The sequence below is a fragment of the Elephantulus edwardii genome, unplaced genomic scaffold (assembly GCF_000299155.1).
Source record: "Elephantulus edwardii isolate Elephantulus edwardi_28Jun2011 unplaced genomic scaffold, EleEdw1.0 scaffold00053, whole genome shotgun sequence".
Classification (NCBI taxonomy): Eukaryota; Metazoa; Chordata; class Mammalia; order Macroscelidea; family Macroscelididae; genus Elephantulus; species Elephantulus edwardii.
In genome coordinates, this window is record NW_006399803.1 from 7,593,137 (window position 1) to 7,605,991 (window position 12,855).

Genomic DNA, 12,855 nt, shown 5'->3' on the forward strand with positions numbered 1-12,855 from the left:
CTACATTTGCAGTTGTCATTTCCCTCCCTCCCCACCCCCTCAAATATTCCCAGACCCTCTAGTCTAATCAATTCTTAGCTTCCAAATATTCTGTACATACATATTTAGCAAAGAGCATATGCCTAACATTATCTGACAGCAGGTATGGTCAGCATACAATTTTAGAAAGATTACTATTGTGTATCATCAGAATTAACCTTTACTTTAAAAAAAAATCCCAAATAATCAAAAAATCATTACTAAACATATAGTTTTAAAATATCATGAAAACCATAAAAAGAAGACTCAACAGTGGGCTCTAAACCTGATAAAAACACTTCATAAAGACTAACAATTAATGCTAAACTTCTGCCAAATGATGACCTTAAAGTGCCAAACACAAAAGAATCCCGTAGAATCATATTTTCCAACAGATACTTTGTCTCTGGCTTGGCCATCTCTCCTGTTACTATACACAAAGTCCCACTAAAAGTGTGCATTTTAGTTGATTTTACAATACAATGTTACAATGTAAACTAAACAGCTTCTTGATATCAACAGTATGTTACCAAGGTGGTTGAATTTTTTTTTAAAATTATTTTTTATCTTATTTTTAAAACTTCAGAATTCAACAGTTGGTCATGAGGTCAAGTATCATCAAGGCTCCTTTGTAAATTCTTAATCATGTCTGACTCATCCATCCTTCAAGTACATGCAAGGCTCAATAGTTTTCAAGAGGGAGAAGCCTGAGGCCATTTAAGACACAGATGAAATGGGATTATGAGGTGAGCCCATTTGGGTAAGAACTTTATCCAGCCACTGTAGGGGGCCATGCAGATGTATCTCGATCCAGCAGGGGGTGCTAGTAACGTCCTGGCGGTGGTATTCTGCTCCCCAGCCCTAAAAACAACACATTCAAGGTCATTTAACTTGTTTAATCTTAGTTGCATGATGTCCCTCTCCAAGGACCTGTCCCTCCTTACAACATGTCCAAAGTATGTCGGACCAAGCCCTAGAATCCTTGCCTCCAAGAAGTAGCCTGGTTTAACACTCTCAAGGCTGAATCTGTTTTTTCCTGGCAGTCCATGGGAGAAGACCCTCTATGAAGTGGATTGATTAAGTGACTGGGGTAATCGGGATGGGCGCGTCAGAGGCAGTGCGACTGGCACAGGATAGAGCAGGGTTTAGGGCTGTTGTACATAGGGTCGCTATGAGTTGCAAGTGACTAGACCGCACACAACAATAACAATCTTAGTTGCAAAATGAAATAAAAATAGTTCACATTATCAGATCCTAATTAAAAGTTGTTTGTTGTAATTAATTTAGCAGATTACTGGAGGGAGGTGTGTGTTCACTGTGTGTATGTGCAGTTGTACATTTTTCCTTGTGAAAAGGGTCCATAACTTTTAATTACAACAAACATGATGAATGATCTATATAATATCTCTAAAAAGTTAATGTAAGATGTAAGCAAAGTAATATTTATCATATTAAAGAATATTATTCTACAATAATGGTTTTATACAATATTTGTCTTTGTAGGACTTAGTTCACTCAGCATAACACTCTCTAGTCCCTCCCAAGTTAGGTAATAATTTACAAAATCATTGCTCCTGCTGTATAGTATTCCATCACGTGAATGTACCATAATTTCTCAATTCATTTGATTGTGGTTGGACATCCATCTGGGCTGTTTCCAAGTTCTTGCGATGGTGACTAACACTGCTATGAATATTGGTGTACAAATCTCCATTTGTGCCTCAGTTCTCATTTTCTCAGGGTATTCTCCAAGCAGTGGAATAGCTGGGTCATACAGAATTTCTATGTTCAGCTTTTTGAGGAAACGCCAAACTGTCTTCCAGAATGGTTGTTCCAATCCCACCAACAATGTATAAGTGTTCCTTTCTCACCACATCCTCTCCAACATTTATTACTTGTTGCCCTGTAAAACCTTGCCACTGTTACTAGAGTGAGATGGTATCTCACTGCAGTTTTGATTTGCATCTCTCTTAGTGCCAGTGATTTGGAGCATTTCTATAAAACCATTATTAAGAATGAGTATGAAGACTTAAGGGGGGGGTTAAGGTGGAAGCAGAGGGATGATGAGGACATGTACCAAATGACTGGTCAGAAGGGTGAGGGAAATTGTAAGAATCTGGTCTGAAAAACAATGTATTAGAATTTTGTAAATTAGTATAAATAAAAAATTTAAAAAATAATATTATCATAGAAAGTGTGCAATGTTTTTGTTTCTATAAGAAACTGTTTTATCATGTCAGAATTTTATATTGAAATGTAGTTACCCTTAACTTTTCCAATCTAGCTTCCTAGCTCGGCCCACTAAATCATGAATAATTCTCCATTAAAGTGCTAATCCTATATTATAATTAAATATATACTAGAACATAAGTTCTTGAAGGAAGGCAGTTTAGATGCTTTTTCATTTTTGCATTACTTCTCTGAGATGCTCATAAAAATATCTGTTGAAAAATTTTTTATTGAACATAAAGTATTTTTCAGAAAATGTTAAAATTGTCCTATATTATTGAAAAAAAAGGTTAATACATGCAAAAACAATTCAATGCTTCTCTCTTAATAAATAAAATTTACTGAATAAATGAAGTAATAAAAATTTGACTAAATAACCTTTTTAAAAAAGGTGGGTTTTTTAATTAAAGGGGTGTTTTTTTATTTTTACAACTATTTAAAGTAAATAATTAAAACTGACCAGGTAGTCAAGATGAAAATGAGTTTGAAAGAAAACCCAATGATAACATTTAACTTCTAACTTTTTCTGGAGTGGTGCTTCACTAACAAGAGACCCACCAGGAAACATTTCTCAGTCACACCGCATCCTCACAGATGAAGAAAATAAGCTTAAGAGAAAAATGCTGGTGTCTCAATCTTTACTATTTAGTAAAGACAGAATCAGAATCTGGATTTCTTTACTCCTAAGATGGCATCTTTCCTCTATCCAAAAAAACCAAAATTTTGATCTGGCAAGTCGCTGTCCTCATTTTAAAATTCATTTTAGCCAAATACTAAACACTGAATGTTTATCATTAATGAGGAAGATTTTTTGCAGCTGTATATGTACAAGTCAATCTCTTTAAAAGGCTGCCTTTATATACTAAAGAGATAATAATCCATATTCAAAATCAGTTGGTAGTGCAATGAAGTAGGAGGAAAAAGTGTCCAGAAAAGGTATCCATCCATAATTGAAGGATGATGAACCAAGTAAGTTTCCGAAATTATTCTCAATAATAAAGACATTACAAAGCAGGTTTAAAAACAAGTTAGGTGAGTTTCTGAGAAGCGAACATAAAAGTTGATGGCCTCACCCAAATATATAATTAGATTTGTTTCTCAAAGTAAGAGAGTATAAATATTTATATTTTTGAGAATTCAGAGACAAGTCACTCAGTTACTGAAGTAACTGATTCGTGACCTCTATTCAGATATTTATTTATTTTACTGTTCAGTGGTATCTTTTACATTTTTATTTCTCAGAGGTAAGAGAAGAGGTAGCAAAAAGGTCAATTATTATGATCAATGTCTTTAACCTCCCACTTCAGTCTTATCTCTTTCGGATGAGGTTCTCCTTAGCTTTTGAATTGTAATAAAACCATGAAGCTTATAGGAACAACTGAAAAATCTGACCAATCGAAAGTAATTTCCTGGATGACCTGTACATTTACAGAATGATCATTTGCCTACTTGTGAAACAAAATCAGCAAGCTCTGTCATCACAAAAAGTTCTAAAAAGCAAAAAGTAAACTTGCTCTTAGAAGACAATAATATGTCTAAATTCAAAACTAAAAAATTCATTAAGCATTTAACATATATATTCTAATAGTACTGCAATACCTAAAATGGTGCCAACAGAATAAGACAAAGGTATGAAGGCTGGCTTCGAATGATGCTCAACACAAGCATTCCCATGTTTCAACGGCATTCTTCTAATAACTGACACGTGTGCTAGATTTTGAAAGTGCCGTGATTTTTTTAAAAACGGAAATGCCTTGGTAAGTTGGCTTCATGAACACATATCAAAAGGTTGTGTATTTATATACTGGGAAAAGTCCAGCATACACATGAAATGCTAGCCACAAGAACCACACTTCCTTACCTTCACGAAGCTCATGCGGATAGTACACATTTTTGTGAGCTCATAGACAGTCTCAAAACCATGGTTCACTGACTGTGCTAACAGCTGAGCAAATTCTTGGTTATTGAAAATTTTCAAACTGCACCCACTAGGAATCTTGCAAACAGTAGTGGGATGAAATCCATGATGGTAGTTGCAGTTTCGGCTCTGCACAAAGATGCTACTATCACTGAGGCATTCGGCATACACTTCCCCGCCAACGTAATAAAGATGAACACCTATAGGAAGATACGGCATCTGGTTTAGTCACTGTAATTTTCATAACAGATGACAAGCATCTGGACTGTTGCAATATAGAAATACAAATTTACAGGGAATTATAATTCAGTTGCCAGGTAAATAAAATAGTCTCTAAGTCTTCTACAACTGATAAAATTTAGTTAAGTCTATTACTTAATAATTGTTATTATGTGCTGTTGAGTTGCCTGTGACTCCTAGTGACCCTATGTTCAACAGCCCTAAACTCTGCTCTATCCTGTGCCAATCTTACTGTTTCTAACACATTACCCCATTACCCCAGTACTCAATCAATCCATTTCATTGAGGGTCTCTCTTGCACTGTCCTTCCACCATCCCAAGCATGATGTCCCTCTCCAAGGACTGATCCCACCTTGCAACAAGTCCAAAGTACATCAGATGAAGCTATGTCTAAATGCCAGTGGGCAAGTCTACGTGAGCTCCAGGAAATAATCTAACAAATATCCATAAAAATAAGTAACATTTCTTTAATAAGAGTTTAATGCTTTTAGCCAAGAACAGAGAGTAATCTTACTTGAAAAAAAAGTAGAATAAGGCCTGAGAATCCCATGTGTGTTGTATTTGTCATTTTAAGCTGTTGCATTTATTAGGCAGTTTGGCTGTCTGAGAAATTTTAGGGTAGGGAGGAGAGGATAGAAAGAAATACAGGGACTAGAAAGCCACAGGTGGAGGAAGTACTGCTGAGAGGTGTAAGATGTAAGGTCTAGTTTTAAATACAACAACAATTAACAAAAAAACTAAACCTGGAAAAAGAATCCATACTGTGTGAAATCTGATCTCACTGAACTACCATCTGCTCCAAACTTCTTCCTGAGAGATCTACAGTATGAAAAGTGTGGGAAACTGATCCTATTTAGCCTTTAAAATAAAGGAAAGGAGGGGGGAAAGATCCTAACATTTTGATGAAGCCCATAGACCACTGAAAAAAAGATTATTTTATACAGGCTCCCCAGTAAACAGCCACATCCCACATCCCTTGTGGCGTTAAATTATCTATCCTGCCGGTAAAGGTAAGTGGTGTGGTGTAAAGTCAATGCTGACAACTACTGTTTCACACAGACTGTTACATGTAGTGTTTACATGTATGCATTAAGAAGTCTTAAGAACTAAGATGCTCCATCTCACGTGCCTCCTGGCATGTGGCCAGGAGGGACCAGTCCTTGGAAGTACTTCGAAGGGTGGAGGAACAGTTCAAGAGAGGAAGACCCTGGATGGAGATGGATTGACACAGTAACTGGGGTAATGGGGATAAGTGTGTCAGAGATAGTGAGACTGGTTCAGGACAGGACAGCGTTCAGAGCTGTTGAACACAAGGTCACTGTGAGTCACAGGCAACTTGATGCCACATAACAACAACACAGGAGCTAGAACTTTTAGAAAACAATTAGATAGAGGATGTGGCAGAAATAGATTTTTTTTGCCTGATGTAAAAAAAATATACATTTTTTCCCACCCACTGATTATAAAAAATTGATACATTTTCACCTTGACCTAGAGACAATGATAGTTATAAATTTGACACACTAGTCATTTAAAGTATCTTCATGAATGCATTGATAAAATATTTAACTATTCTGGACAATTTCTGCTACTATAGCAATGCCATGAAAAATGCCTTTAGATCATCTTCTCTGATAATATCCTTAGAAGAGATTCCTGAAAATTACTGGATGAAGGCTCTTGATCCACTTTGCCAAATGACTTTCGAGTCTCTAAATCAACTGGCAGCCTCTCCTGTAATGCATGAATGCCTTTCTCATTCTGTCTGTGTTAGTACTGAGTATGAACTTAGAACAAAAGAAAATGTCCTAATGTAAAGACAAAAAGAATACCACTGTTTTAGTTTCCATTTTCATGGTTACTAGTGAGGCTGGCTATGTTCTCCTATGTTTGTGAATAAACTTATATCAGAACCAAATTGGCCACCACTGGGTAGTTTCTGACTCAAGCCAATTCTATGTGTGTTGAACAGAACTGGCCTTGATGGGGTTTTCAGGCATGTGAATGAATTTTCAGAAGCAGACTGCCAAGTCTTGAGGTGAATTCAAACCATTAACCTTTCTGTTTGCATTTAAACACTTAACATTTGTGCTATACAGGAACACCTGTGAATCCATTTGTTGCTATTAGGTACCATCAAATTGGTTCCAACCTACAGCAATCCTATGTATAACAAAGCACTGTCCAATCTATCACTAGCTTCACATTCAATATCGTGTTTGAGACTACTGTTACAGCCACTTTGCCACTCCATCTGGTGGACCTTTCTCTTTTTCTGACTCTCCAACTTTCTCAGCATGATATTTCTCTCCAACAACTGGTTCTTTCTGATAATACGCCCAGAAAGTTTCACCATCCTTGCTGAGGAGTACTCTGGTTGAATCTCCTCTAAAACAGACTTGTTTGTTCATTTGGCAGTCCGTGATATTCAGTACTCTTCTTCAGCACAGTACTATCCAGGTGATGCCATGTTCTTCTCTGGTATCACATCTGGATGCTGTTGTTCTGCACTGTCGAGTCAGAAAAGACCCACAGCTCACCCTCTATTGGGTTTTCAGAGGCAGTAAATCACAAGGGAGATTGCTCTTCCTTCTCCCATGGAGCAACTGGTAATATGAAACATGTGCCTTTGAGACTGCATGGCAGCTTCTTACCACTATCCCACCAGAGCTCCCTATCTGTGTGTATGTATATGTACTGGGGGTGTGTGTGTATGCATATGTATAAGACGTCTATCTCTCATTGTTGCTGTTGATTGCTGTCAAATTGCTCGAGCACAACTCAATGAAACCCTTTGAAACAAAAGGCCTGAAGCCTTCTGTAACTACTATCATTTATCAAAGTTCACAGAGTGTCCAGGGGCATGTTGTTTAGGAAGAGGATGCCACTCCTGCTTCCAAATCTCTAGCTGGTAATGTTAATTTTTATCCTCAGTTAAGATATTCAATTTCTCTCCTGTGTAATTATTGCTTTTATTCACCCTTGGAATTAATAGGGAGTCTGTGAGGACATACTTTAAGATTATGTAATATCCTTACATGAAACACAATGCACACAAATGATAAAAATAGTAATATGCAAACAAAACTATGTAATATCCTGCTTTCCTCTAGATATTTAATATACATTAACAATTACCACCTGATTCTTAATATATTTTGAGTGTAGAATAATGACTATTCTCCCTCTACATTACGTATTCAGTCTTACCCATTCATCTATTATTTAGCCCTGGTAAGGACTTATCTTTCATTCTTTTCATTAATTTAAAGTTCATTACTGTACTTAACTAATTTGCTGTTTAAATTGTCCCAGAGGTGGCCAGCAGCCCCTGAAAGTTGGCTCTGGTGACATGCCCCATCATTTTAATAAGGTGTTTTTTTTTGTTTTTGTTTTTTGGGGTTTTTTTTGAGATAAGATGTTCTAGCTTCATCTTGTACATATTTGCCTATTTTTGGAACTAGTCATTTCTATAAAATGCTGTGGTTTCTTTCAACTGAAAATGATTTTAGAGATCAAGATGTGAGCAATGGATCAGCTTGTTACTATTGGATAGTCTGGCCTTTCAGTGGGTGGGTCTAGAAACTACATACATGTACACATATAAGAATGCAAGCATCATAAGCATGTTGTTTTTATTGCTGTGGCAACCTCAAGCACAACAGAACAAAATGCCATTTGCCCTGTACCATCCCCATGGCTGTATGCAGCTACCACTGTTGTGATCCACTTGACGATTTTGAGAAGTTCATCACTAGACCTTCCTAGTTTATCTTTGCCTGGAAATGCCAATGAAATCTGTTCAGCATTATATGGAATCTGTAAGGTCAGTTAGGAATCGAACCTGGGTTACAGCTACATAAAAAGCACAATTTCACACTGACACCGCCGTTCCATCTCTACAAGGTTTTTGTTTGCTTTCCTCCATATCTATATGTCCTTTTCCTCACTGCTAAAGCTTCTATTAGTTTGTTACAGGAATGTGTAAGTTTAATTATCATTTGCAGGTGGTGAATTCAAGAGCTCCTATTTCTCAAATAGCAAATCACTATTCAGTTCATTTATATCAATTTTGACAAAAGTCATTGAGATAAAAACTTCCCAATAATACAAATTGGGGAAAAGTACTTGCATACTAAAGTAAGTGAACTTCATCTGGTGTTTGCCATATTTACTGTCATAGGAACTGATTACGTCTATTCAGAGAGAACAAGGACACAGAAGATATGCTTTCCAAAACGAAAAGTCAAAGGGAAAATTTACCTTTTCCAATATGCCGCCTCGTGTTTTCAATAGTAGAATTCCGGTTAACGTTGGAAAGCAGCCCAAGACAGAAACGGTTCTTATTGTTGGAAGGATCAGTGAAACCATCCACCAACACGCTTGTGGAGGAGGCATGGAACGCTTCACCCACACGATTGTTGAGCTCATAGTAGACAATAGAGCACCAGTGTTTGGGTTCCTCATAAGCAACTGCCTGAACATCTGTAAGAAAGAAAAGTCCATCAGGGTTAATTGCCTCTAGCTCTTAAATACTGAAACTGCTGCAAAATTGGCTCAGGATCATAGAATGCAGATACAGAAGATCAGTTCTTAATATGCTGTTGTTGTTGACTACCTTCAGCATGACACATAGTGACCTTATGAACAAAAGGCCTGAAGCCCCTCTACAACTCATGACATTTATCCAAGTTCATAGAGTTTTTGGAGGCATGTTATTTAGGAAGTGGATGCCACTCTTGCTTCCAAGTTCTTAATACACAGTACATAAATTATCTGTGATGTCTAAAGCACTTAAAACTTACCAAGTGTGAAATTCTCTGTACCTAGATGCTTCTCTAAGGACTATCAGATAAACACAAAGCCAGCAAGCAAACCAACCAACAGTATTTGCAGAACTCTTTAACTATATAGTTTGCTACTTGCAAGGTAATACGCAGAAATAAACCTTATCACAGACCTCACGTTACCATCCAGTGAAGTGCAACAAGTGGCAAGTGAAAAAAAAAAAAAAAACCAAATGGGAAAAGAACATCAAAAGGAAAATAGTCAAAAGACAAGAGTACAGAAAGGAGCGTTGTTCTTATAAAGCATCAAGTTGGATCCAACTCACAGTATCTCCACATCCAACAGAACACAGTAGAGTGGTCCTGCACCATCCTCACAGCTGTTGCTGTTTGAGGCCACTGTCACAGCCACTGTGCCCAGCTGGCTTCTTGAAGGTCTTTCTCCTTTTCACTCATACTTCAACTTTAGCAAGTATTAGGTCCTTCTCCAGTGACAGATCCCTTCAGATAACACCACTAAAGTAAATGAGACGAAGTTCTTCCATCTGCACTTCTACATTCCAGCTGTACTTCTGCCAAGATAGATTTGTTCATGGCATTTTATCATTGATTCAAGATTTCGAACTAACACCATAATTGGAAAGCATCAACTCTTCTTCAGTCACCCTTATTCATTTCCCAACTTTCACATGCATATGAGGCAACTGAAAATACCACAGCTTGTGTCAAGCACACTAATTCTAAAGGTGGTGTCTTTGCCTCTTAACATTTTAAAGCTGGTCTTGGCAAGCAGATTTCTCCAAGGCAATATAATATGCTGTTTGTGTTCTTGACAATTGCTTCAGGGGCAAAGGTATGTAAGTGAAAGAAAATCCTTAAAGATGTCAATAATTTCTCCATATATCATGATGTGGTTCAGCTGTGAGAACTGCTGCCTTTTTTTATGTTAAGATGTAATCCATACTGAATGCTTTGTAGTCTTTGCTTTTCGGCAGCTAAGTGCTTCAAGCACTCTTTCAGTAAGCAAGGGTGAGTCATCTGTAGGTTGTTAATGAGTCTCCATCTAATCCGGATGTCACATTCTTCTTCATAAACTCCAGCTCCTCAGATTATTTGTTTAGCGTACAGACTGAATAAATATGGTGAAAGTATACAAGCCAGACGCACACTTCTCCTAATTTTAAACCCTACATTAAAGTATCCCTTGTTTTGTTTGAATCATTGTCTCCTGATCTATGTACAGATTTTATGTGAGTACCGTTAAGTGCTCTGCAACTTCCATTCTCTATAATGTTGTTCATTATTTGTTCAGATCCACATAGGCAATATGACAGAGGTAATATAATCTTTCTGGAATTCTGTTATCAGCCAAAATCTATTTTACATCAGTCTTGATATCTCTCATTTCATGTCCTCCTTTGAATCTACTTTTAATTTTGGCAGTTTCTTGGTTGATATACTGCTGTAATAATCTTACAAATTCTCTTCTGAAAGGTTTTACATTAATCAAGTATTAATAATTAATAACAGTGCTCACTAATTTCCTCAATGCACTGAATCACCTTTATTTGAAATGGACATAAATATCAGTCTCTTGCCATTTTTCTGGCAAAAACAAGTGAGTATTTGCAGTTTTGCATCCGCCTGCTTTAACGTCTCAATTGATATCCTTTCACTTCCTGGAGCTGCCAAAGCCTTCAGGGCAGCCTGGCCTCCTTCCTTTAGAACTACAGGTTCATGATCATATGCTACCTCCTAAAATGACTCAATTTCGACCAATTCTTTTTGGTGTACTCTCGCTCTGTATTCTTTCCATCTTTTTTTTTTTTTAATGCTTTCTACATAACTCATTCTCCTTCTCTCCTGGAATCCTTCAATATTGCCACTTGAGGCTTGACTTTTTCTTTAGTTTTTTTCAGTTTTACTTTTCTCACTCCAGGTCTTTGAACATTTCAGTGTAATGCTTTGTCTTCTTGAGCCGTCCTTTGAAAGTGGTTCAGCTCATTTCCTCTATTCATTTAAGTTACACTCAAGAGCAAGTTTCAGAGTCTTTTCTGATGGGCATCCTTTCTCACTCCTTTTCTGTATTTTAAATGACCCATTCCTTCATATATAATGTCACCTCGCAACTCATCTGGTCTTGGTTACTAGTGTTCAATTTATCAAATGTATTCTTTAGAGTGTCTAAATTCAGGTGGCTTGCTCAAGGTTGTATTTTGGCTCTTGTGGACTTGTTTAATCCCCTGTAGCAACTGATGGTCTTTCCAGCCAACAGCCCCTGTGATAGTGATCCTTCTTACTGAATCCTTCTACAGATGTAGTTGACTTAATTTTGGATACTCATTTAGGTCCATGTGTACAGTTACCACTTATGTTACTGAAGAAAGGTATTTCCAATGAGCAAATTCTGCAAAACTCTATCATATGATCTCTGGCATTGTTTCTATCACTAAGGCTATTATCCAAATATTGATCATTCCTTGTTTCTCACTTTCTTATTCTAATCACCAGTAATTATCAAAGCTTCTTCTCCACGCCCTTCATTTTTTTTTTATTAATGTCAATGAACATCTACAAAGATTTTGGACTTCCATTCATTCATTGTTGCACTTTTCTCCCCACCCCCAGTTCGCACCTCTCCTTGAAAAGCAAGAGAAAAACTCCTTCACTGGTACACAATCCCCCCGCACACCCCCACCCCCACCCCAAGTATACGCTACTCTGCAATTCCGGACTCTCACGATAATCATAACGCCCTAAAATATATTACTTTTAAACTATTTTCTCCCTCATCGGCTTCAATGCAGTAAACATAATTTATCCAGTTTTTGTCAGTCTTACCCCACCCTGATGTCAGCTTCATTCTACAACAGTGGCACCATACAGTGTTTGTCCTTTTGTGACTGAGGTATTTCACTCAGCATAATGTCCTCCAGGGTCACCTATTTTGAATAATACTGCATGAGTTCCTTGTTTTTCAATGCAACTTAGTATTCCATTGTGTGAATATACCACAGCTTCTCTATCCATTTGTTTGTTGATGGGCATTTAGGTTGTTTCCAACTCCTTGCTATTGTGAACAAAGCTGTGATAAACATGGGTGTGCATCTATCTGCTTGAATATCATTTATGGTCTCTTTAGGGTATATTCCCAGTAGTGGAATTGCTGGGTCAAATGGTATCTCTATTTGCAACTTTTTAAGAAAGCGCCACACCGCCTTCCACAGTAGTTGCACCATTTTACACTCCCACCATCAGTGAATACGGATTCCAGTCTCTCCACAACCTCGCCAGCATTTGTTGCTTGCTGTTCTGTTAAATTCTGCTATTTTGACTGGGGTGAGATGATATCTCACAGTTGTTTTAATTTGCATCTCTCTTAGAGCTAGGGATTTTGAACATTTCTTCACGTGCTTATTGGCCATCTTAATGTCTTCATTGGTGAAGTGTCTATTCATATCCTGTGTCCATTTTTCTACTGGGTTATTTACCTTTATCTTGTTGTGGTGCTCAAGTATTTTATAAATCCAAGATATAAGTCCCTTATCTGACATGTCATTACCAAACACTTTTTCCCAGTCTGTGGCTTCCCTTTTTACCCTGCTGGAGAAGTTTTTGGATGTGCATAGGGATTTGATTCTTAGAAGGTCCCATTCATCTATT

The 12,855-nt window shown here is 37.3% G+C and overlaps 1 protein-coding gene across 1 annotated transcript in view; it reads right to left on the reverse strand.

Moving 5' to 3' along the window:
* Positions 1 to 592: 592 nt before the first annotated feature.
* SMAD1 (SMAD family member 1) overlaps positions 593 to 12,855 on the reverse strand; it is a 99,458-nt gene continuing 87,195 nt past the window's right edge. Inside the window, exons 5-7 of the mRNA XM_006887006.1 lie at positions 8,669 to 8,890; positions 4,109 to 4,365; positions 593 to 879 (exon numbers count right to left, since the gene is read on the reverse strand). Of these exons, the coding sequence (XP_006887068.1) occupies positions 736 to 879; positions 4,109 to 4,365; positions 8,669 to 8,890 (623 nt within the window). The 3' untranslated portion in view covers positions 593 to 735. The remainder of the gene's footprint in view (positions 880 to 4,108; positions 4,366 to 8,668; positions 8,891 to 12,855) is intronic.